General features: G+C 41.5%; 1 protein-coding gene across 5 annotated transcripts in view; it reads right to left on the bottom strand.

The window, feature by feature from the left end:
- LOC134349645 (microtubule-associated tumor suppressor candidate 2-like) overlaps positions 1-27,683 on the bottom strand; it is a 452,095-nt gene that overhangs the window by 246,491 nt on the left and 177,921 nt on the right. For 4 of the 5 annotated variants that reach the window (XM_063054258.1, XM_063054262.1, XM_063054259.1 and 1 more), the window contains 2 exons: positions 20,443-20,683; positions 14,589-14,633 (listed from right to left, as the gene is read on the bottom strand). In XM_063054258.1, the coding sequence (XP_062910328.1) occupies positions 14,589-14,633; positions 20,443-20,683 (286 nt within the window). The remainder of the gene's footprint in view (positions 1-14,588; positions 14,634-20,442; positions 20,684-27,683) is intronic. The other variant, XM_063054261.1, reaches the window with a different exon arrangement.

The following is a 27,683-nucleotide window of genomic DNA, read 5'->3' as shown; positions in this document are numbered from 1 at the left end:
CAAGATCTTGACATAGATGGGAAAGATACACGTTTCTTAAGAAACTTATACTGGGACCAGACAGCATCCATCAGAATATTAGGAAAAGTGAGTGAGTATATGAATACCATGAGAGGAGTCAGGCAAGGTTGTGTCTTTTTGCCAGACTTATTCAACCTGTATAGTGAAAATATCTTGAGAAGTATCAAAGACATCAAAGGATTCACAATTGGAGGCCATAGTATAAATAACATCAGATATGCTGATGACATCGTACTAACAGCTGACTCAGAAACAAAACTTCAAGAACTACTCACTATAGTGGCAGCAGAAAGTAATCACAGAGGCCTCTCAATCAACACCAAGAAGACAGAAAGCATGGTCGTCTCCAGAAAGACAAACATCCCACAATGTGTGATCAAGATCAGAAATACAAACATCAAACAAGTCAACAAATTCAAATATCTTGGCAGCCTAATAACAAGTAATGGCAGGTGCGACACAGATATCAAATACAGAATAGCAATGGCGAAAGAAGCTTTCCAAAAAATGAAGACCATATTAACAGACAGAAAGATGAGCACATACACTAAAAACAGAATACCGCAGTGCTACATTTATTCTATCCTGACTTATTGAATTGAATGCTGGACCATTTCTCCAGTAATGGAAAAGAGACTAGAAGCAGCTGAATTATGGTTCTACAGGAGAATATTAAAGATATCATGGACCACACACACATTAAATGAAGAAGTTCTCAGAAGAGCCCAAGCAGTTCGATCACTCATACCAACAATAAGAGAAAGACAACTCAGATTCCTAGGACACATCATGTGGAAAGATGAACTAGAAAAAGTCATACTCTCTGGAAAGATTGAGGGGAGCAAACCTAGAGGAAGACCTCGGCTTATGTACATCAAAAGCATAGCCAGGTGGCTACACATCGAGGAAATGGAAGTCATCCAAAAAACGAAGGATAGATCTATATGGAAAACCATGGTCACCAAATTCCGCATCGGATATGGTGCCTAGACAGATAGACAGACCAGCATACACAAAAGCTGAGTCTCTGTAAACCTCGCTTACTGCCAATTACAAATATGTTAGTAGGTTAAGTGCAGCTGTTAATGCCTGTAAAATAGCACAGCAACAAATAAGTAATTGCTCCGATGTCTCATGGTGATAAATTAAGGGAGATTATGATGTAGGAAAGAACAGTGTGGATTTGTAGGTGATGTAAATTTTGCTTTATTTTTGTCATTACAATGTATGCATCTTTTCATAGTTAAATCTGTAATATAGTGCAAGCTTAGTGCTGATTGTCTCAATTGCACCTAGTGCCCTGAAAGCTGGCCCAAGATTCAAACGAAGAAGAGGTTATAGTTTCTATAAATGCAAGTTTCTATCACTCCTATAGTCTATTGCTCCTCTGCCCACTACGTCACAGGCACATCCTTCCCCACCTTAACAGCATCCTTATCAGACACAGGACATCATCTATCATCAAATATCCCCCATTCAGTCCATTGCACTTTTTGCCGCTAGCGTCAGGCAGAAGGTTTATCTCTCCCACACCATCACGTTCAAGCTACTTTCTTACAACGATTCGATTCTTGAACCAGCTGTCAGAACACCATCACTACAGCTCAGTGGCACTATAAACTCTTGGAACATTTTGCACTAAACTGGACTTCGTTTTTGTATCCTAATTGAATTTTCTCATAAAAAAAAGTATGTACTGTAGTTTATTTTTAATTCACGTTTTTTTCTCGTGAATGCTAATTATGTGATGCAATGTGCACGTATTGCTGTTCCAAGTAAGTTCTTCATCACATACGTGTACTTCTGCATATGATAACAAACTGACTTTGATATGAATGTTTTTCTTATTTGTGCTTATGATTTATATAAACCTTTAAATCATGCATTAGAACTTCAGAGTCTTCAAAGGCAATAAAGTAGCACGCCTTCAGCAACCCTCACTTTCATCTGTTATTCACCATGGTCTCAGTCAGATACAGTAATTTAAAAAGATGTGATTCAAGGTTTTGTGTTTGAAAGAAATGAAATTAATAGAATCCACATCTATTAACATTTTACAGCTGCTAACAATGACAATATCATTTGTCTGAGCCACTTTGCAATCTACATCCCGTTTTATTCAGTAAAGAAGCCTGCAAGACCTGAATGTGGTATGGATAACTTTGGAGAAATATTTTATTTACAGGTCAATTGTTAATAGACTGGGAGGTAAATTGAATACCTTCAGAAAACGTGCAGTGAAGTTGTGATGCAAAATTAACAAATAACCACAAAAATATTTGCTCTCAAGTCATTATCATGATTTTAGTATCTCAACCTTTCCAGCCATGGCAAATGCTTACAGCATTTCCACAGGTCAAATCTTGTGTGTGGCTGGCAGCAGCTGAAGCTGATGTGAGATACATTTGCATCTATCAAAGTGTAAATGCTCACAGCACACATTGAGATCAAAGAATATAGAACAGTACTGCAAAGGAACCAACTTCAGCTCACCATACTTGGGTCTACCTATGATGAAATCTAACTGATTCCATCCGCCTGTTTATATCCTTCTATTCCCTGTCTATTCATGTGCCTGTCTAAATGCAGTTTGTATTGCTATCAGTTCAACCACCTCTCCTGGTAGCATGTTCAAGGCACTGACCACTTTCTGTGCAAAAATTTGTCTCGCACATCTTCTTTACACTTTCCCCTCTCGCCTTAAACCAATAACCTTTAGTATTTGACACTCCCCTCAGGAAAATTATTCTGATTATCTACCCTATCTGCCTCAATCATAATTTTATATACTTATATCAAGAGGTTTATATTATGCATCACAATTGCTGAAGGATGTCATTGCACAGATTTGGAAAGGTTGATGGAAATCATCTCGCAGCACCAAAGTGATAGATCTTCCTATTTTGACTTGCAGCTATGTGTGACTAGTAGCTTAAGGTTGAAAGAAACAAGTTCCTATGTATGCAAGGACCCAAGGTCCCGATCTTCAAGCACGAGTGGAAAGATGTGGCTAACAAGGTGAATGCAGGAATGAAGTTTCCTGGATGGATGCTGTGCAGCAAGAAATTTAATAACTTCATATGTGTGGACAAGGTCCACACATTCCATCAAATTCCAGTCAGCTCAGCACTTGACTTACACACACTTCATGCATTACTATCCAAAGTTCACCTGCAGCAACCTTTATCAATCTGGATTCCCATGTTATATTCATATTTCCCAACACATAAAGACAAAACCTCACAGTTAAACTTAATACCAACTATGGCAAAAATATGGCACACTGCACCACAACCAATAAATATTTCCTTCTGTCTTGCAGAAATCAGCATGTAGCTGGCACCAGCAGTGTGCATTATTCCTACGACTTAGAAAATAAAGCACTGGCAATTATTGGTGTGGTGACCATCAAATCTCAAGGACAGGGATGGTGTAAAGATCATTGAAAATTCTTATACCTTATCCTCCTTCCTTTCCACCTCTCCCTCAACCCACCAGCTATTCTGATTTAAAAGCTTCATACCTCCCATACAACCTCTATATCATTGTTTCTTCTCCTTTCACATAATTAGGGATAAGCAGGAGGAAGCAATTGAACAGGGGAGAATGCAGTAGGTGGTACACTGTGACTCACTGCCAGTAACATAGATACCAAGTACAGTCACCACATGCAAGTGGCCTATATTCTGGGAAGAGGGAATGAGTATTCCAGAGAGAAACACCTGAGAGAGTATTGTTGCACAGGGCTCTCCCACCAACAGCACCCTGCACTGCAAGTGGACCAGACACATAAACACTCTGGCTAGAAAAGCAGGTCAGACGCTGAATATCCCACAGTAAATGTTAATCACTGCGAATGTATAATCACATGTTAATACCCCATGGCCATTCTGCAATCTACAAACCACAAGTCAGAAAAAGATGGAATACTCTCCAGATACCTGGATGAGAGTACTTCCAATAACTTTGAAAAGGCTTGTCCTCATTTGGCACCAAGTAGCCTGGTTGCTTGATACCAGATGAGGCACTCTGGAAAAATTATTTTCTACACCACTTGCACACACTGGTTGTTGTGTGTACCAGCTACGAAATCACTGCAGTTTCTCGCCCAGCCTTCTCCAACTGAAGCCTCAAACCCATGACCTCAAAAGGACCAGCAAAGCAAGAACTTGAAAACGCTGCCACCTGCAGGTCCACCATCATGTCCACACTATTCCAACTTCAAACATCAAAGTTCAAAGTAAATTTATTATCAAAGAAAAATATATACCATCATATATAGCCCTGAGATTCATTTACTTGCGTGTAATCACAGTAAATATAAGAAACACAATAGAATCTGTGAAAGACCACACTGAAAAGGGCGGACAACAACTAATTTGTAAAAAAAACCAACAAACTGTTCAAATACGAAAAGAAAGAGAAAAAAATAACTATTACTAATAATAATAATAAATAAGTGATAAATATGGAGAACGTGAGATGAAGAGTCCTTGAAAGTGAGTTCAGTTTAGTGGGAACAATTCAGTGATGGGTGAAGCTCAGTGAAGTTATCCCCTCTGGTTTAAGGTCCTGTTGGTTGAGGGCTAATGACTGCTCCTTAACCTGGTGGTGTGGATCCTGAGGCTCCCGTATCTTCTTCCTGATGGCAGCAGTGAGAAAGAGCATGGCCTGGATGGTTGGGACCCTTGATGACGGATGCTGCTTTCCTACGACAATGCTCTGTGTAGATGTGCTCAATGGTGGGGAGAGCTTTACCCGTAATGGACTGAGCCAAATGTACTACTTTTTGTAGGTTTTCCAAAGAAGGGCATTGGTGTTTCCATACCAGGCTGTGATACAACCAATATACTCTCCACCACACATCTACAGGCAGAAGTTTGCCAAAGTTTTAGATGACATGCCGAATCTTTGTAAACTTCTAAGGAACTAGAGGTGCTGCTGTGCTTTCTTTGTAATGGCACATAACATCCTGGACCCAGGACAGATCCTCTGAAATGATAACACAGAGGAATTTAAAGTTGTGGACCCTCTCCACCTCTGATCCCCTAATGATGACTGCCTCATGGACCTCCGGTTTTCTCCTCCTGAAGTCAATAATCATCTCAGTGGACTTGCTGACAGTGAATGAGAGGTTGTTGTGGCACCACTCGGCCAGATTTTCAATCTCTCTCCTACATGCTGATTCCTCCCCACCCTTGACTCCGCCAACGACAGGGGTGCCATCGGCAAACCTAAATATGGCAATGGAGTTGTGCTTAGCATCACAGTCGCAGTCACAGTAAAGGAAGTAAAGCAGGGAGCGAAGTACACAGCCATGTGGTGCAGCTGTGCTGAGGGAGATTGTGGAGGAGAGGTTGTTGCCAATCTGAACTGACTGGGGTCTGCAAGTAAGGAAATCAAGGATCTAGTTCCACAAGGAGGAATTGACGCCTAGGACTTGAAACTTATTGACTACTTTTGAGGGGATGGTACCATTGAGTGCTGAGCTGTAGGCAATGAAGAGCATCCTGATGTAGTACTTTTGCTGTCCAGATGTTCCAGGGTTGAGTGAAGAGCTAATGAAATGACATCTGCTGCGGAACTATTACTCCTGTAGGCAAACTGGAGTGGATCCAAGTCACTTCTCAGTCAGGAGTTGAGGTGTTTCATCACCAGCCTCTCAAAACAGTGGATGTAAGTGCGACTGGATGATAGTCATTGGGGAAAGAAATCACATTCTTCTTGAAGCACCAGTATAATTGAAACCTGCTTGAGCCAGCTGGGTACCTCAGACTGCTGAAGCGAGGATAAAGATATCGGTGAACACTCCAGCCAGCTGATCAGCACAGGTCTTTAGTATTCGGCCAGGTACCCCATCCGGGCTGAAGGCTTTCCGTGGTTTCATCCTTCTGCAGGAAGTTCTCACGTTGGCCTCAGAGAACTGGAAACACAGGGTCACTGGGGGCCGTGAGAGTTCGTGAAGGTGCCTCCATGTTTTGATGTTCAAAGTGAACATAAAAGGCATTGAGCTCACCAGGGGACAAGGCCTTGTTGTCACCTATGTTGGTTGGTTTCACTTTGTAGGAGCTGACAGCTTTCACACCGCGCCCCACCTGTCAAGCATTCTTCAGTGATTCAGGTTTGGTCCGGAATTGCCACTTTGCACAAATGATGGCTTTCTGGAGATCATACTTAGACCTCCTGGTTGCCAGACCTGAATGTCACTGACCTGACTTTCAGCAGATTATGGATCTCATGGTTCATCCGGGGTTTCAGTTTAGGCAAAACCCTGAATGATATATGGGGACACACTCATCTATAACTGTGCTTATAAAGTTCATGACAAAGTCTGCGATGTATTAGTTCAGATTCTCTGATGAATCCTTCAATATGCCAAGTCTACCAACTCGAAGCGATCCTGCAGCCTTCTACGACAGCAGTTTCGTTGTCCTTATCGCTGGAGCTTTGCTCATTAGCCTCTGTCTGTATGCAGGTAGGAGGAGGACAGCTAAGTGATCAGATTTCCTGAAATGCGGTCTAGGCTTGGAATGATAGGCATTCCTAATCACAGAGCCATGGAGAAGTACAGCACAGAAACAGGCTCTTCAGCCCATCTAGTCCATGCTCAAAAAATTCTGTTAGATTCATTACACATGACTTACCATGCTGACAATCCTTAATCAGTCCATGTCCATCCGAATACTTTAATAACCAGTCCCTTAGATTAACTTCCAATAACTTACCCACAACTGATGTCAGACTCACTGGCATATAATTTCCTCGTTTCTGTTCACAGCCTTTTTGAAACAGCGGTACAACATTGGCTAAACTCCAATCCTCTGATACTTCTCCTGTTGCTAAGGATGATTTAAATATTTCTGCTAGGGCCCCGGCAATTTCTGCACTTGCCTCCAGTAGGGTCCGAGGGAACACCTTGTCAGGCCCTGGGGATTTATTAATCCTGATTTGCCTCAGGTCAGCAAACACTTCCTCCTCTGTAAACACAAAATAATCTGCAGATGCTGGGGTCAAAGCAACACTCACAACACGCTGCCCGACCTGTAGAGTTCCTCCAGCGTGTTGTGAGTGTTACCTACTCCTCTGTAATTTGTACAGGGTCCATGAAGTTGATGCCTCCTTGCCTCACTTCTATAGACTCTGTCCATCTCCTGAGTAAATACTGATGCAAAGAATTCAGTTAAGATCTCCCCCATCTGTTTTGGCTCCACACATGGATTACCATGGATAATTGTAGTGTAACAGTGGTTGAGGACCCCTGATGCTGCAGGTGATATGTTGATGATAATTGGGCAAACTGTTCTTCAAACAAGCTTGATTAAAGTCCTCAACAATGATTTGAAAGGTGTTAAGGAAGGATAATTCTTGTTTGCTCATTGTGGCAGAAAAAACAAGTGTTTATTTAACATCTGCTTTTGCCAGTATGTTAACTGCAGTCAGGATCATGGAGTACACTCAGCACTTAATCATCCAAAATTCCAAGGCAGAGGAACAGAAGTGTGACAAGACCGCAGTGTCCGGTATCACAAAGAGTTTATTATGAAACACTCCCCACCTTTTATCTTCTCTGAATCAGCAGTCCCATCTAGTCTCTGTATTAAGAAGCCCTCGGGTCTTACTGACGTATCCAGTGTGCCCAGAGAGAGCCATGTCTCCATGGAACATAAAATATAGCAATTCCTCAATTCCTGCTGATACAACAATCTTACTCTTAGGTGCTCAATATTGTTCTCCAGCTACTATAGATTTGCTCACAAGATGCTGGGTAGAGGGAGTTTCATTTCTCTGCCTCTCAGCCTGGCTTGGACAGCTAAAGGGGTCCATAAGAATCCCAAGTTTAACAGAATTCAAAGCCATCAAATAGACCAGCCCAGATGAATGTCAGTCCTCTACACATTATGAATCTACTGGACTCTCTCAGAATGACTATATTTATGCTTCTGCCATTGTGTCTCAAACAGTCTGTTGTTTAACACGGCAAGATAATACCCTCCAAACACAAACATCTAGGACCAGATGCTATGTGTAAATCTGGGGCAGTTATTAGAGGGCTGTGGCTGCTCAATCAGTGAACTTATTTAAAAGCAAGATCAATAATTCAGAATCAGAATCAGGTGTATTCTCACCAGCTTGTGTCATGAAATTTGTTAACTTAGCAGCAGCAGTTCAATGCAATACATAATGTAGAAGAAAACAATAATAAGTAAATAAGTAAATCAATTGCAGTATATGTACATTGAATAGAGTAAAATCATGCAAAAAACAGAAATAATATACATTAAAAAAGTGAGGTAGTGTTCAAGGGTTCAATGTCCATTTAGGAATCGGATGGCAGAGGGGAAGAAGCTGTTCCTGAATTGCTGAGTGTGTGCCTTCAGGCTTCTGTACCTCCTACCTGATGGTAACAGTGACAAAAGGGCATGCCCTGGGTGCTGGAGGTCCTTAATAATGGATGCTGCCTTTCTGAGACACCACTCCTTGAAGATGTCCTGGGTACCTTGTAGGCTAATACCCAAGATGGAGCCGACTAAATTTACAACCCTCTGAAGTTTCTTTTGGTCCTGTGTAGTAGCCCCCCCCCATACCAGACAGTGATGCAGCCTGTCAGAATGCTCTCCATGGTACATCTATAGAAGTTTTTGAGTGTATTTGTTGACATACCAAATCTCTTCAAACTCCTAATGAAGTATAGCCGCTGTCTTGCCCTCTTTATAGCTGCATTGATATGTTGGGACCAGGTAAGATCCTCAGAGATCTTGACACCCAGGAACTTGAAGCTGCTCACTCTCTCCACTTCTGATCCCTCTATGAGGATTGGTATGTGTTCCTTCATCTTACCCTTCCTGAAGTCCACAATCAGCTCTTTTGTCTTACTGATGTTGAGTGCCAGGTTGTTGCTGCGACACCACTCCACTAGTTGGCATATCTCACTCCTGTACGGCCTCTCATCACCACCTGAGATTCTACCAACAATGGTTGTATCATCAGCAAATTTATAGATGGTATTTGAGTTATGCCTAGCCACACAGTCATGTGTATAGAGAGAGTAGAGCAGTGGGCTATGCACACACCCCTGAGGTGCACCAGTGTTGATCGTCAGCGAGGAGGATGTGTTATCACCAATCCGTACAGACTGTGGTCTTCCGGTTAGGAAGTTGAGGATCCAGTTGCAGGGGGAGGTACGAAGTAACTTCTCAATCAGGATTGTGGGAATGATGGTATTAAATGCTGAGCTATAGTTAATGAACAGCATCCTGACGTAGGTGTTTGTGTTGTCCTTGTGGTCTAAAGCCATGTGAGGAGCCATTGAGATTATACTTGCCATTGACCTATTGTGGCAAAAGGCAAATTTCAATGGGTCCGGATCCTTACTGAGGCAAGAGTTCAGTCTAGTCATGGCCAACCTCTCAAAGCATTTCATCACTGTAGATGTGGATGCTACCGTGTGATAGTCATTAAGGCAGCTCACATTATTCTTCTTAGGCACTGGTATAATTGTTGCCTTTTTGAAGCAAGTGGGAACTTCCTAGTATCCAATGACAACACAATCCACAAAAAGTTGCAGAGAAGTGTCATTGATAGATAAACTTGTAGCACAGTTACAAGGTAGAAAAACTACAGTTACAGATTGGCATGTATGATGTTGTAGGTATCCATGAATCATGGCAGAAAGAAGATTATAGCTGGGAGCTTAATGTGCAAGGATACACATTATATTGAAAGGACAGGCAGGAAGGCAGAGGGGATGGCATGGCTCTGTTAGTAAAAAATGAAATCAAATTATTAGAAAAAGGTGACATTGGGTCGGAAGGTAACGAATCATTGTGGATAGAGCTAAGGAACTGCAAGGGTAAAAAGACCCTGATGGGAGATATACACAGACTCCCAAACAGTAGAAATGATGCGGTCTACAAATTACAACGGGAGATACAAAATGCATGCCGAAAGGGAAATGTTACAATAGTCATGTGGGAATTCAATATGCAGGTAGATTTGGAAAATCAGGTTGGTGTTGGATCCCAAGAAGGGGAGTTTCTAGAATTCCTACGAGATCTTTTTTTAGAGCAGCTCATGGTTGAGCCAACTAGGTGATAAACTATTCTGGATTGAGTGTTGTGCAACGAAATGGTTATGGTAAAAGAACCCTGAGGGGCCAGTTATTATAATATGATAAAAGTCACACTGAAATTTGAGGAACAGAAGCTAAAGTCATATGGATCAGTATCACAGTGGAATGGAGGGAATTACAGAGGCATGAGAGAGGAGTTGACCAAAATTGATTAGAAAAGAACACTGGCAGGGATGATGGCGGAGCAGCAATGGCTGGAGTTTCTGGGAGCAATTCGACAGGCACAAGATAGATACAGCTCAAAGAACAAGAAGTATTCTAAAGGCAGATTGATACAACCGTGGTTGGCAAGAGAAGTCAAAATCAATATAAATGCCAAAAGAGAGGGCATAAAACAGAGAAAAATTAGTTGGAAGGTAGAGGATTTAGGAAGCTTTTAAAAACCAACAGAAGGCAACTAAAAAGTCAGTAAGAAGGAAAAGATGGAATACAAAAGTAAGCTAGCCAATAATATTAAAGAAAATACAAAAGTACCTTCCAATACATAAAGCAAGAGTGGACTTCAGACCATTGGAAAACGATACTAGAGAGGTAGTAATGGGGGAACAAAGAAATGGCAAATGAACTGAATAGGTATTTTGCATCAGCCTTCACTGTGGAAGACACTAGCAATATGGTGGAAGTTCCAGAAGGCCAGAGGTCAGAAGTGTGTGAAGTTACCATTATTAGGGAGAAGGTTCTTGGGAAAATGAAAGGTCAGAAGTTAGATAAGTCATCTGGACCAGATGGTGTATACCCTAGGGTTCTCAAAGATGTGGCTGAAGAGATTGTGGAGGCATTAGTAGTGATCTTTCAAGAATCACTAGATTCTGGAATGGTTCTGCAAGACTAGGAAATTGAAAATGTCACTTCACTCCAGTAGAAATGAAATTATAGGCCAGTTAATCTGACCTCAGTGTTTGGGAAGATGTTGGAATCGATGTTAAGGATGTGATTTCACAGTACTTGGAGGCACATGATAACACAGGCCGTAGTCAGCATGGTTTCCTCAAGGGATAATCTTGCCTATCAAATTTGTTTGAATTCTTTGAAGAAATAACAAGTAGGACAGATAAAAGAGAACCAGTTGATGTTGTGCGTTTGGATTTCCAGAAGACCTTTGACAAGGTGCAGCACATGAGACTCCTTAAGAAGTTAAGAGCCAATGGTATTACGGGAAAGATTCTAGCATGGATAAAGCAGTGGCTGATTGGCAGGAGGCAAAGAGTGGGAATAGAGGGAGCCTTTTCTGGCTGGCTGCCAGTGACTAGTGGTGTTCCATAGGGGTCTGTGCTGAGACTGACTCTTTTTACTATATGTCAATGACTTGGATGATGGAATTGATGGCTTTGGTGCAAAATTTGTGGATGATACGAAGACATGTGGAGAGGCAGTAAGTTGTGAGGAAGTAGAAAGGCTACAGGAGGATCTAGGCAGATTAAGAGAATGGGCAAAGAAGTGGCAAATGGAACACATTGTCAGAAAGTGTATGGTTGGGCACTTTGGTAGAAGAAATAAAAGGGGAGACTCTTTTCTAAATGGACAAAAAATTTTAAAACCTGAGATGCAAAGGAATTTGGGAGTCCTTCTGCAGGATTCCCTTAAGGTTAATTTGCAGGTTGAGTCAGAGGTGAGTAAAGCAAATGCGATGTTACCATTTATTTCAAAAGAAATACAATATAAAAACAAGGATGTAATTGTGAGGCTTTATGAGGCACTGGTGAGGCCGCACTTGGAGTATTGTGAGCATTTTTAGGCCCCTTATTTTAGAAAGGATGTGCTCACACTGGAGATGATTCAAAGAAGGTTCAGGAAAATGATCCCAAGATTGAATGGCTTGTCATATGAAGAGCATTTGATGGCTCTGGGCCTGCATTCAATAGTATTCAGAAGAATTGGGGCTGCCTTAATTGAAGTCTATTGAATGGTGAAAGGTCCTGATAGAGTGGATGTGGAGAGGATATTTCCTATGGGCTAGGACCAGAAGACATAGCCTCAAAATAGAGTGGTATCCTTTTAGAACGGAAATGAGGAGGAATTTCTTTAGCCAGTGAGTGGTGAATCTGAGGAATTCTTTGCCATAGGCAGCTGTGAAGGTCAAGTCTTTATGTATATTTAAGGCAGAGGTTGATAGATTCTTGATTGGTCAGGGCATGACGGGATATGGGGAGAAGGCAGGAGATTGGGGCTGAGAGGACAAATGGATCAGCCATGATGAAATGGTGGAGCAGACTTGATGGATCAAATGGCCTAATTCTGCTCCTATATCTTATGATCTTATGGTCTAAGAAGGCAAGCAGAAGAAATGGTAATCTCCTACTACTGAGCCAGCTTTTCATTATGACCTTTACCTGAAGGGGGCAAGTGGAACGCATCTATGAGTATGTGAAAGACTAGAAGATGGAATCAGTCAGAATGTTACAGAAAATGATTTTTAAACAACTTCAGATATTGGAAATCTGAAGTTAAAAGATAGATTGTCCAATTTTCCATGCATCGAGAGATGCACCAAAAATTTGAGCTTGTGATTGACAAGCAATGTTGGAAGCAAAATGACACCTGTTGCACCGATAACCTAGTATAAAACAGTACAATTTTACAGCCATTATTTACAATTTCATTATGAGTCACAATAAGTTACTTCTCCCTCCACAACATCATCATTTTATGATAATTATACTAACTACTTCAACTCATTTAACTTGTACTACTTCATCAACGTGTGGAATATACTTCAAACCTGCCCATTCCCTTCAATAGCTTCAACCAAGTCCTGTCACAGAAAAATCAGAGATTATATTATTTTATAATCCCAAACTGTCCTGTAATGTGTTGCTCTTAACTGATAACATATCAAGGCCTTCATTGTCACATGCAGGCAACAAAACTGACAAGTGTGAGAAACAGCTAAAATACCACGCTAACCTCATACAGTTATATAGATGCACCATAGAAAGCATTCTTCTAGGGTGCATCACAACCTGGTATGGAAGTTGTCCTGTCCAAGACCGGAAGAAGTTGCAGCAGATCGTGAACACAGCCCAGCACATCACACAAACCAATCTTTCGTCCTTGGACTCACTCCACACCGCATGCTGTCGGAGCAGTGCTGTCAGGATGATCAAGGACACGACCCACCCAGTCAACACACTTTTTGTCCCTCTTCCCTCCAGGAGAAGGCTCAGGAGCTTGAAGACTCCTACGGCCAGATTTGGGAACAGCTTCTTCCCAACTGTGATAAGACTGCTGAACGGATCCTGACCCAGATCTGGGCCGTACCCTCCAAATATCCGGACCTGCCTCTTGGTTTTTTTGCACTACCTTACTTTCCATTTTCTAGATATGATTTATAATTTAAATTTTTAATATTTACTATCGATTTGTACTCCAGGGAGCGCGAAGCGCAGAATCAAATATCGCTGTGATGATTGTACGTTCTAGTATCAATTGTTTGGCAACAATAAAGTATAAAGTACTTAATAAAGCATAAAGTACAGTCCAGAATTCTGAAATTTAAAGGATTAATTATATGCACAAACTATTTTGAAGACAGAGATGGAACTGGAACAAAACTATGATTACCTGTAAGTAGATACTTCATACAACTTAATCAGCTAGCCACCAGTTATATGCACCTACATTTTTCACACCAAGCAGTTGATGGTCATTCACAAGAAATTGAAACAACAAGTTTGATATAATTTTAGAAAAGTACATCAGAAAGCTGTTAGTTAAGCAAATTAATTCAAAGATTTTCTCAGCCACCCAAAACAGAATTTCAAGATTTAAGCTGAGTTAGTCGAGTTTAGTGGGGCTACTGTTAAAGTAAATTAAGCTGTTGTTTAAATAGTGCCTTTCTCCTAAGAGGCTCTAAAGTGCTTTACAGCTGATAAATGACTTTTAAATGTAGATTCTGCTGTAATGCAAATATGCAGTAAATAATGTGAGCATAGCATGTTCTCTGATATTAAACTGATAACCTATTTTGGTAATGATAATTGTGAGGTAGCTATTGACCAGGACCTTTTCTGAAATAATGGCATGGGGTCTTCTACATCTACCTGAATGAGGCTCTGGTAAATAACTCATCCAGAAGTACCTCTGACAGTACTGTAGAGTCATCCTTTTGTTCACAAGTGCTTAAGTCTTTTATTAAATTGACATGCTTCTGACTGGTAAGACAAGACTACTATATAATATGTACCAATTTTGGGGCTGGGCTGTGGAGTGTGGGGTAAGGATGGCATTAAGGAACTCTGTGTGTGTGTATTGATATTTGTGGCTATACCTGTGAGGGTATTTCAGTGTTTGCTTGTCTGTTTCCCTCAGTGTATGCCTAATGATAAAGTAACAGCAAAACGCTTGGTTGTAATGCCAATTAAAATTCACATGAACATGATCATATGTTAATTAGATTAGGTCAAGAAACCAGAGGGTGCTTGGTGCCACAGAACCTTACCACAATAAAGAGTCAAATCCTTTAACAGAGAGGGCGCAGAAAAAACTGGGAAGAGAAGAGGAAGTGAAAAATATTGAAGTGATACAAATTAACATGAAATATAAGGACATACAAAATGTAAAAATACCAGAATATAAGAATTAGATTGTGATTCAGATGTATTGGTCATATGTACATAGAAACATACAGTGAAATGCACGATTTGTGTTAACAACCCACATACCTAAGGATGTGATGGGGGTAGCCCACAAGTGTCACCACACATTCTGGCGCCAACATAGTATGCCCACGATGTTCAGCAGAACACAAGCAGTGACAATGACAACAAAACAAATCAACAGAAAAACAAACCCCTTTCCCACCCTCCCACCCACTGGCACACACAGGCCTCCAAGCCCAGGACAGGCTATTTCTGAGCTTCCAGTCCCTGGCCCTGACTCGCGGACAATGGGCCTGAGACCTCAGGACAAGATAACCCAGAGGCTTCATTCTTCAGGCCTCTACCCCCAGATTCAACAACCTTTTGGCTTTGTCCTTCATACTTTGCCACTTCTGGGTATCAACGCCAGGACTCGCCCATCACGGGTTTACCCTTTGGGCCTCAATATGCAGACCTGCATGGATCTCCAAATTCGGCAGCCTGAGGAGTTACCAGCCTTCATGACTCCCGCCAATACAAACCTGTGACCCGGGACTCATTGACCTGGGGATTGCTGTGTCCTCAGCACCTGCCAACCAAACCTGCAGAATTGCTGACCTTCAATTGCAGAGTGTTCCAAACTGGACTCCAAACACTTGTTCCCTCATCCCTGTCTTTAAACCCTAACCTGACCACCTAACTCAACCTGCTGTCCCAAAATAATTCCTAGGAGCCTAAAAAACTAAGTCCGAGCATGGGCATGGCAGCTCAGCGCCAACAACGGTAGCAAAAGTTTATCCAAAGAGAGGACCGATAAAGAATAAAACGGTTAAATTACAGGATATATTACTGCACAGCAGGAATACTAATCAGATATTTTGCACAACATCCTCATGTTTAGATGGGATTGGACAAAGGGGAACTTAATGCCGGTTGGAAATGGCTGCAAGCAGGTTTGACTGATTTTAATAGCCAATTATAAATGCTTGCTGCTTGCCAATTTCTAGATATAAATGTCAGAAAAATTAACAAGAAGCAGTTAACAGTCTTTAAATTTTTGCTAGTCATAGATAGTCACCAGGGGCCAGATAAAGCCTATCCTGGAAAATATTAATGCATCCATCCTCAGATCTCAAAATAAACTCTAAGTTCAAATTGTAATCACATTACTCCAGCCAACTTCCACACTTAAAGAAGTCCCAGAACTTGTGAGGGACATTCTCACATTCTGCATTTGTATTTAGCCATATCTGGACAGGAAGGAGAGGATGTCTCAACTTTCTTGCACAGGCCCTCACACCATTAGTCCCTCCCTAAACCCTACCACTATCCATTCCCTCCCCTCTCACCCATGTCCTCCATTCCTCTCCTTGTCCAAACCATTATCTACTCCCTCCACTCTCCTTCTAACCAATATCTCTCCCATTCATTTTAACGGAAGACAGGGAAAGTACTATAATATTGTTTTCCTTTGTAAAATTTCAGTTATCTAATTAAAAGATTATTTCTGCTTTTTCACAAAAGTGTGTCAAATATATATTTGTTCAACTTTCTTTGAAAAGATATATTGGGTCTATTTCCTCAGACCTTTCAGATTATATACTGTAGTTTATAACAAATTGTGTAAAATTATACTCTTTATCATACAACAGGAATTCTGCAGATGCTGGAAATTCAAGCAACACACATCAAAGTTGCTGGTGAACGCAGCAGGCCAGGCAGCATCTATAGGAAGAGGCGCAGTTGACGTTTCAGGCCGAGACCCTTCGTCCTGAAACGTCGACTGCGCCTCTTCCTATAGATGCTGCCTGGCCTGCTGCGTTCACCAGCAACTTTGATGTGTGTTGCTCTTTATCATACTGCTGGTTCTTTTGCCAACGGCCTAAAATCTCTATTAGACATTATCTAAATGGGGAGAAAATTCAAACATCAGAGGTGCAAAGGGACTTTCGTATAAGACTCCCAGAAGGTTAATTCACAGGTTGAGTTTGTGGTCTGTCTGTCTAGGTACCATTTCCGATGCAGGCATTGGTGACCATGGTTTTCCATATAGATCTATCCCTCGTTCTTTGGATGACTTCCATTTCCTCCATGTGTAGCCACCTGGCTATGCTTTTGATGTACATAAGCCGAGGTCTTCTGCTAGGTTTGCTCCCCTCAATCTTTCCAGAGAGCATGAGTTTTTCTAGTTCATCTTTCCGCATGATGTGTCCTAGGAATCTGAGTTGTCTTTCTCCTATTGTTGGTATGAGTGATCGAACTGCTTGGGCTCTTCTGAGAACTTCTTCATTTAATGTGTGTGTGGTCCATGATATTTTTAACATTCTCCTATAGAACCATAATTCAGCTGCTTCTAGTCTCTTTTCCATTGCTGGGGAAATGGTCCAGCATTCACTTCCATAAGTCAGGATAGAATAAATGTAGCACTGCGGTATTCTGTTTTTAGTGTACATCCTCATCCTTCTGTCTGTTAATATGGTCTTCATGTTTTGGAAAGCTTCTTTTGCCATTGTTATTCTGTATTTGATATCTGTGTCACACCTGCCATCACTTGTTATTAGGCTGCCAAGATATCTGAATTTGTTGACTTGTTTGATGTCTGTATTTCTGAACTTGATCACACATTGTGGGACGTTTGTCTTTCTAGAGGTGACCATGCTTTCTGTCTTCTTGGTGTTGATTGAGAGGCCTCTGCGATTACTTTCTGCTGCCACTATAGTAAGTAGTTCTTGAAGTTTTGTTTCTGAGTCAGCTATTAGTACGATATCATCAGCATATCTGATGTTATTTATATTAGGACCTGTATGGGGTGCATGGGGTGTCAGGGAGGGGTAGCACCTCTGGTGGGGGAACATGTCGCGTCCTTTTTTAGGGCGGTTAGTCCACCTTTGGTCCCCACCTGGCACTCAGCTCTCACCTGTGGCTCCCCGTAGCTGTTTGCATGCGACAGAGGCCACACCCCGGGCAATGGCTTCGACAAGCCGGCTAAACCAGGTGAGGGTAGCCGACGGGTCTCAAACCCTTGGTGAGATAGGGAGTTGTCTATCCCAGCATGTGAAGACAGACTCCGGCGGATTGAGCGGACCAGACCAATGGAAGGTCCAATGGTCAAGAAGGTGGTCTCTGCAAGCGTCGTGGAACGTGTAGAGCAGGACAAGAAACAGAAGACGTCCTGGTCATCTACTGCACCTAGTCCTATCTCCAGCTAGACTCTGTCTTGCCACTGGATCCAGATGGGAATTGGGAAGAGAGAGTGAGGCTGACGCTGCGCAACTCTCCCTCACTTAAATCCAAATCACACGCTAGTCTCAACAGCATCATAATGGTGTCGAGGTCCTCACCGACGTCAACGGTGGACGAACAACAACAATATTAGGACCTCCAATTGTGAATCCTTTGATGTCTTTGATACTTCTCAAGATATTTTCACTATACAGGTTGAATAAGTCTGGTGAAAAGACAGAACCTTGCCTGACTCCTCTCATGATATTCACATACAGTATTCACTCACTTTTCCTTCTATTCTGATGGATGCTGTCTGGTCCCAGTATAAGTTTCTTAAGAAATGTATATCTTTCCCATCTATGTCAAGATCTTGAAGTATTTCCAGAAGATCTTGGTGTCTGACAGTGTCAAAAGCTTTTGTATAGTTGATGAAATGTAGGTAGATGTCTTTTTGTACCTGGATGGCTCATTCACAGATCATCCGTAGCATGAAAATTGCATTTCTGGTTCCAGTGTTTTCCACAAAGCCACATTGTTCTTTACTGATTTCTGATTTTATACAGCATCTTGCTCTCATCATGATTACTCTGAGAATAATTTTTGCCATGTGGCTCATCAGGCTTATTGTACGATGTAACTCACATTCTGTTGCTTCCTCTTTCTTTGGAAGTGTGATGAACACTGAGTTACTTAAATCATCAGGTATCTCCCCATGATCATAGATTTCATTTGCTATTTCTGTGGTAAAGAAGGCAAATGCAATGCTAGCATTTATTTCAAGGGGAATAGAATATAAAAGCAATGATATAATGCTTAAGCTTTATAAGACACTAGTCAGGCTGTTCTTGGAGTATTGTCAACAGTTTTGGGCAGCCTAGCTCAGAAAGGAGGTATTGTCATTGGAGAGAGTGCAGAGGAGGTTCATGAGGATGATTCTAGGAATGAATGGGGTTAACATAGGAGGAGAGTTTGGCAGCTTTGGGCCTCAACTCACTAGAATTTAGAAGAATGCCTGGGGATCTCATTGAAACCTACTGAATGTTGAAAGGACTAGATAAAATGGACTTGGAGAAGTTGTTTCCTCTGGTAGGGGTATCCAGAAGAAGAGGGCACAGCCTCAAAATTGTGGGGTGATTTTTAGAACAGAAGTAAGGAGGATTTTTTTTTAGCCTTAGAGTGGTGAATGCGGAATGCCTTGCCACAGACTGCGGTGGAGGCCAAGTCCGTGGGTATATTCAAAGTGGAAGTGATAGATTCCTTATTGGTCAGGGCTTCAAATGATATTCGCCGGCTGGTGGTGTAGTGGCATCAGTGCCGGACTTCGGAGTGAAGGCTCCCGAGTTTGAATCGAGCCGGCTCCCTTGCACACTTTCCATCGTGCTGGGTTGAGCGTCGAGCTAGCAACTCGGCCTCGTAAAAATAAGAAAGCCTGCTAAAAAAACGCTGTCATGACGGCGTCCTGATGACTCCACTTGCAGTTAAGGACTTTCTTCTTCTTCAAGGAATATGGTGAGAGGGTAGGTGTATGGGGTTGAATGAGATCCGGAAAGAGCCATGATGAAATGGTGGAGCAGACTCAATGGGCTGAATGGCCTAATTCTGCTCCTATGTCTTATGGTCTTACCAACCCTCTGGCCTGTGAAAGCAGTTCTTCCACATGTACTCCATTGAATCTCCTGGCATTTTTGAACAATTATACTAAATCTTCCCATAGGTTTTGCTTCACCAAAGAGAGAATACAGTTTGAATTTAATCCTATATGCAATTATTTCCCATATTTCTTACAACACTCAAGAGCTGAATCCTCTAGCACAATGAACACCTTTCCTAATTGCGGTGCTTGAAATGACACACAGTACAGGCACCAAGGCCATTCACGCTAACCTTCACATTAATGCCATTGTACTTTTTTGCCTCTAGCTATGAAGTCAAGACTCTCATCTGTGCTTTTTTTTTAAAGAGCTTTATCAAATTGATCTGCATTCAGAAAAGATTTGTGTACATAAACATCCAACTGTCTTAGTGGACTATTTAGTGTATGTTGCCCATCCTGATCCTTCCTACCAGAATGAATCACCTCAAGCAAATCTGTCTTACTATTTTTCTGCTGTATCTATGCATGTCTTCTGAATTCATGAGTCATCTTCCCTACTGTCCACAATATTTTCTGGTTTTATTTCATTGGGCACTGCTCCTCCAGTACCATAAACTTTCATTTTTTAAAACAAAATCATGTCCCCTTTGTTAAACATTTTTTGAAAGTCCAGATACAGTCACTATTTTCATCAGCTCTCTAGTTACCTCATCATAAATCAGCTCAAAGAAGTTTATGCACGGTGGAAGATAGAACTCAATGCAATTCCATCCAGTTCACTTTGTTACAACCACTGATTTCACATGTAATGACAAGAAATGGTCAAAAGTAGTGCATTCATGAATGTACATGCCCAAATTATTCATTATATAGTATTCCAGTTACTGGGTAATTACCTGCAATTTCTTGGCCAGTTTGCGCTTGAATTTGAAGTGCCATGGAATTTATCGGTGTCCTCTGGCTCTGCAATGCAAGCCTACTTTTGGCTGCTGGAAGTCTCGAGGTAGCTCCCAGTCCTAGTGGAGGCTTGATTGTCATGGGTAACCGACAGATATTCGGTACAGGATTCAAGCACTCTTCAGTAACTGCAGCCATATCTTGTTCAGAACCAGTCAGAGCAGGAGCTGGGGATTCACCCTGAAAATCAGCAAAAATAAATTATCTCATCTATTGTCATATAGTAAGTAAATTAGTGTAAGTAAAAAGCAAGATATTGTTGGTATTTACTTAACAACCAACACATCAGATTATATCAACATTTAGTACAAATACTGAGACACGCAATGTAAATTTTAACAGTAGCTAACTGATCTAAAGGTTGATTATTAACCTCTGAAGGCAGCAGTCCACAACTTTCAGAAAAAAATAACTTTAACGATGAAGTTTTATACTTAAGGCATAGCTCAGTTCAGCACTACTTTCATTTGCAGTATTAGCTTAATTGGGAATCCTTCATGGACATGTTCATGGGCCTCTCCCTAAGAATAGGTCCAGGGCAGGGATATTAATTCAAAGAACCATATGTGTGACCCATTATGACTTTATTTATTTGGTCTTTAATCTTAAACATGATTATTGGCAGCTAAAGATCTTTCCAGACCAGGTTGATCACAGACACTCAGACCCAAACTGCTCCCTCATACCAGTCCAAGCACTGACTGGTCCCTTGGTGTCCAGGCTTGATATCAAGGACACCCTGGGTTCAGCATCACATGGGATCCAAGGAACCAGCTCTGGCATCTGGTCTGCTCCAGGTAGAATTGAGTCCTTACTTGAGTCTTTAGCTGCAGCCTCCACAGGACACTCTCCCAACATTAGGATAAACTGGGTGAAGATGTCATCAGCAACTCCTTTTATGGATTTTTCCATGGCGGCTTTGGGAATTATGGGGAAAGTTGAGTCCTTTTAGTGACCTGGATTCAATCCTGTGACTTCATGTGTTTCACCCAGGTACATCAGCATCCACATCCCAAACACGTTAATTGGTAGATTAATTGGCCACCACAAATCGCCCTCATTGTGTTGCTGTGTGGTAAAATCTGCAGGACGTTGATGGGAATGCAGGGAGAATAAAATGGGACTATCGTAGGAGTAAGGTAAATAGTGCTTGGTAGTCGGCAAAGACCCACTGGGCTGCAAGGCCTGTTTCCAGCTGGATGACTCTACGATAGGTCGAGGCTGTTGCTAACCCTATGTCACATAAATAAGAATTCTCTTCTGGGCCTTACAAAGAAATGTTATAATTCTTACCAAGGATTCATCTCTTTTCATTTTGACCGAACCCCCAAAGAACAATCCCATCAGCCCAAGTTGCCACTCAGATAGTCTCACCAAGCAACCTCCAGGTCATGCAAACTTCTTCCACTTCTTTATGCTTTATGCTGGATGACTGAGAAGTCATTTTTATGAGACAGAGCTTGTAAAATTGACCCGGTTCATTCTGCCATTGGCAGATGGGAAAATAAGCAATTGATAATTAAAATCCAGGCTTTTGTTCCTGTTTGTTATACAACAGAGTATATATGGCTGACTAACTTAACATGTTAGCCAACTCAATAAGTAGGTCAGTGTTTCTGCATTAATAAATCTTGAAAATCACAAAAAAGCAGCAGATGCTGGAAATCTGAAATAAAAACCAAAAATGCTGGAAACACTGGGAGCTCAGGTAGAATTTGCGGAAAGAGAAATAGTCAATGGTTCAGGTCCAGAACTAATAAATATTACCATTTTATCAGATATCTTAATTTTATAAGCAGTAAGGATTCAATAGTTGACAGCCATTCCAATACCAAACAGATGATTTACAAATTACTTATCTGGGAACTGTTATTGTTTGGAAAATGGACTAACTCTGAACTTCAAGACCTGATATCTGCAGAAAATAACATAATTCCATGAAATTTTTAAGATCATCAGTAAGACATTTCACAAATGTCTGATTTTTCTCCAGTATGAGCAATACACTACATCAGAAGATGAATTAAATAACATTATCACTGCTTCAGATCTCTTTCTACTTGTTTTTGAAGTTGTTTTCTTTTCATATTTTGATTTCAGCAATACTACATTAATTTTGATCAAGTCTAAAATTTCTCAGAAAGGCAGGAAATCTTATGGGCGGTGGCAAAGGTTTGTGTTCCTACACAGTTTTTACCAATATTGGTTGATTATATACATAATTGTAAACACCTGGGAAAGGAGGGAATGGTTGGTAACTTGTACCCTGCACACCGGGTACGACTCCCTTGCCAGGTGGACTTTTCTCGTGTCTACAAGTTGATTTTACTGAATTGCCGAGAGTACATTGCTATAGCTACTGCTTAGTTATCATAGATGTATGGGACTTACTATGTATAAATATAAGGCTGTAACCTGAGGGAGCGGGTCCACTTGTCAGATGGTGGCAGTACTTACGTGCCTTCCCTTTGACAGCCGGGTCTCAAACTTCTGCAGGACAATGCGCAATAAACTGTGGTAACCATAAGAAGCTGGTCTCCCGAGTTTTATTCAGATTCGACTTTAACAGCACAGTGCCGCTGATTGGCTCATCCAGTGGGTCAGCCATGACACAGCCAATCATCTGGCCCAACAACTTGAATCGGGTCAATGAGAGCCAGCCGTTTAAATGGTTCAGCATGGACTAGATGGGCTAAATGGCCTGTTTCTGTGCTGTATTTCTCAATGACTTTATGGACAAAATATAAACTGAACAATGCAAGCCTGTGGTCACAAGATTCATGATGACTTTCCATTATAATTGTCTTTGTCCTCGTGACATCATGTAACCTCACAATTCTGACTGAATAATTCAGCTTCCTTGTTTGGCACTCTCTCATGCCCTTTCTTATTTTTTTTTACCAGTCTCAAGTCTCTGTTCTTTCCTCATTAATTCAAATTACAATATCCAAAATAATGATGATGAATCTAAACTAAAGTTGCCTTTCCAAATAATATTAAATACACTTTTTTATGCCTCATGTTTTCTTATTTTTCATGAAAACTTTGTTTAAAATGGCCTCATCACAAGGGGACATAATTTTAAGGTGATTGAAGGAGAGTATGGGTGCGATGTCAGAGGTAAGATTTTTACACAGAGAGTGGTGAATGCAGGGAACGCCCTGCCAGGGGTGGTGGGAGAGGCAGATACATTAGAATTCTAGAAACTCTTAGACAGGTACATGGATGATAGCAAGATGGTGTATGAATGGTGTGTAGGAAGGAAGGATTAGATTGATCTTTGAGTAAGTTAAAGGGTTGGCACAACATTGTGGACCAAAGGGCCTGTACTAAACAGGATCTCCCAGTGGCCACACATTTTAATTCCACATCCCATTCCCATTCTGACATGTCTATCCACGGCCTCCTCTACTGTAAAGATGAAGCCACACTCAGGTTGGAGGAACAACATCTTATATTCCGTCTGGGTAGCCTGCAACCTGATGGCATGAACATTGACTTCTCTAACTTCCGCCAATGCCCCACTTCCCCCTCGTACCCCATCCGTTATTTATACACACATTCTTTCTCTCACTCTCCTTTTTCTCCCTCTGTCCCTCTGACTATACCCCTTGCCCATCCTCTGGGTTTTTTCCCCCCCTTCCCCTTTTCCTTCTCCCTGGGCCTCCTGTCCCATGATCCTCTCATATCCCTTTTGCCAATCACCTGTCCAGCTCTTGGCTCCATCCCTCCCCCTCCTGTCTTCTCCTATCATTTTGGATCTCCCCTTCCCCCTCCCACTTTCAAATCTCTTACTAGCTCTTCCTTCAGTTAGTCCTGACGAAGGGTCTCGGCCCGAAACATCGCCTATACCTCTTCCTAAAGATGCTGCCTGGCCTGCTGCGTTCACCAGCAACTTTGATGTGTGTTGCTCCTATTCCAAAGTACTGATCTCTCCTCACTTCCTAATCTCCTTGCTAACCCAGAAAGGTACCCAAGTCTTAAATCTCAGCCCTGTCAACTGATCTTCAAACCTTAGACCCTTTCTATAGATCCAGAACATGCAACATCACCAGTCTTCTCTCATAATCTTATTAAATAAGATTAAGAGATGATGAGACGGCCTACAGGGATGAAGTCCAGCACCTGGCTGTGTGGTGGGCCGACAACAATCTGCTCTTAACACCCAGAAGACCAAGGAGATCATTGTAGACTTCAGGCATGCCAGGAGTCACACTCATGTCCCCATCTACAACAGCGGAACTGTAGTGGAGCGTGTATCGAGCTTCAAGTTCCTTGGTGTCCACATTTCCGAGGATCTCACCTGGTCCCTGAACTCCTCCATCCTGATCAAAATGGCGCAACAGCACCTTTATTTCCTGCGGAGCATCGAGAAATCTCACCTCTGTCCCAGGATACTGACGGACTTTTACCACTGTACCACTGAGAGCATACTCACCAACTGCACCTCAGTGTGGTATGGCAATTGTCCCGTATCAGACCGCAAAGCATTCCAGCGTGTGGTGAAAACAGCCCAGTGGATCATCGGCACCCAATTGCCCACCATTGAGAACATCTACCATAAACACTGCCTGGGCAGGGCGAAAAGCATTATCAAGGATGCATCTCACCCTAACCATGGACTTTTTACTCCCCTCCCACCCAGTAGGCACTACAGGAGCCTCTGCTCCCACACCAGCAGGCACAGGAAGAGCTTCTTTCCTGAGGCTGTGACACTGCTGTACCTCACATCACAGCACTAAGCAGTATTGCACCCATATTGTACTATCTCAGTACTTTTATATTGTATGCTGTAGCACTTTTTTTATTCGCAATTATTTTGTAAATAACACTATTCTTTGCATTTCTGGTCAGATGCTAAATGCATTTCATTGGCTTTGTATCTGTACTCGGCACAATGACAATAAAGCTGAATCTAATCTAATCTAATCTAAATAGCAAAGAAAGCCCACAAAGTGAATGGTCTACACCCACTTCTCTTTCTAATGTTGCTATGTTGTTGTTACTGGAGGGAGAGATCATTATTTAGAGAATTATAAATGTTTACAGTGTAGAAACAGGCCCCATGTCCTTCCTTGTCTGCTCACCATGATGCTTATTTCACTAAACGTAATTGCCCACATGAGGTTAGTATTCCTCCATGCCTTTCCTTTCCAAACACCTTTTGAACATTGTAATTGTCACCAACCCGTCTGACAACTCAAGTAGATTTAGTATTATTATAGAATAGGTGACATATGACAGGAATGCAAGTTTTAGATTAGAACAAGGTCAACTTTACCAGGCTGGGATATGTTGAAATTAATAATTAGCCAAGAAATTACATCAGCATTTCTACTTCCTCACAAGATGAAGAAAAGTTAGCACGTCCCTGTTGACCTTTATTGATACATCACGAGATGAATCCTAGCTCAGTATAGAACTGACTGCAAGATTAATAGAGAGTTGTGGACACAGCTCAGTCCTTTACAAAAGTTAGCCTCTACTCCCTAAACTCTATGTACACTTCCAGCTGCCTTGGGAATCATAATCAAAGCTCCCTCTCACCCCAGTCATTTTCGCTTCTCCTCCCATCCCCTTTCATCAGGCAGGATTTTTTAAACAGATTGATAACATGCACCACCAGGCTCAAAGAGAGTTTCTATCCTGCTTTTATAACGTTCCTGAATGGACCTTTTATACAATAAAGATTCATTTGACTTCACAATCTTCCTCATTATAGTCTTTGCACCTCGTTGTCTACCTACACTGCACTAATTCTGTGACTGTACTGTAACACTATATTCTGCATTCTGTTATTGCTTTCCCTATTGCACTACGTCAATGTACTTATGTTTTGAAACGATATACAAGGATGGTATGCAAAACAAAGTTTTTCTTTGTATCTCGGTACCTGTGACAATAGAAAACCAATTAACATAGACATGAGTGGAGAGACACAGAAAAACAGAGGAGGAATTAATTCAAGCTTTATTTTCATTTTCTATTTTTCTCACCTCCAGAGGAATCAAGGACTCCTCATATGGACACGTTTTCTAAAATAAGAAAAGCCCGCCTGGACAGCCCTCACCAACAGTACTGGAAAGAAATTGTTGAGAAAAGACTTGAAGGTCAGCACAAATCAGTATTTAGAGGGGAAAACTTACAATGATCATCATGTATTTGATGTACAATTGGTTCTCACAAACCTGACTAAGTTTGTTACAGGAGGGATGATAAATATAGAGCATTTAATGTAGTCTGTAGGAATCGAAGCCGGGCATTTCACAAGTCCAATATGATAACTTGATCAGGGAAGTAACTGGCTTAGTCGCAGAATGCAAAGGTTAATAAGCTTTAGTGGCCACAGTGAGGTTCTGCAAAGTTCAATATGAGGTACCATCTATTTGATTAAGTGTCCAGATGGTCTGAAAGGACTTATTTTTGTGCTGTTGACTTCCATAGTTGAACACAAAAGAGCCAGTGTTTTCTGTCAGCAACAATTGACTATGCATTTAATGGCTCAGTAGTTAATGAATCACCATACATGTTGACTACATCAGCTGGGCCAGCTGCTAATGATACTAGTCCATTCATTTCTTGTTGAGTCAGCATTTACGCCGTGAGTAATCGTCGAATCAGCAGGTGCAAAATCAACTCTCAATCAGCAGCTGTTCACCTAGTGAACATTCTCTGGGTCTTCAGAATGAGAATACTCGCATTCCATGAAATAACACTTCCAGGTTTCATATTTCCAGATCTGGCTCTCTTCAGAATCAAGTCCTCATGAAAACCATGTGTGTGACCTCAATAGGAATAATCAGAATCAGTCAGGTTTAATATCACTGGCATATGTTGTGAAATTCGGTAACTTTACGGCAGCAGCACAATGAAATACATGATAAATAAATATAGAGAAAAGAACTGAATTACAGTAAGTATAAATGCATGTCTATTAAATGGTTAAGTTAAAATAAGTCATGCAATAAAACCAGAAATAAAAAATTAGTCGGGTTGTGTTCATGGGTTCAATGTCCGTTTAGGAATCAGACGGCAGAGGGGAAGAAGCTGTTGCTGAATTGCTGAGTGTGTGCCTTCAGGCTCCTGTACCTCCTTCCTGATGATGACAATGAGAAGAGGACATGTCCTGGGTGCTGGAGTCCTTAACGATGGACTAATTTCCTAAGGCACCATTCCTCTA

This window comes from Mobula hypostoma, chromosome 7 (assembly GCF_963921235.1).
Source record: "Mobula hypostoma chromosome 7, sMobHyp1.1, whole genome shotgun sequence".
Lineage (NCBI taxonomy): Eukaryota > Metazoa > Chordata > Chondrichthyes > Myliobatiformes > Myliobatidae > Mobula > Mobula hypostoma.
This window is presented reverse-complemented; position numbering and strand designations above follow the sequence as displayed.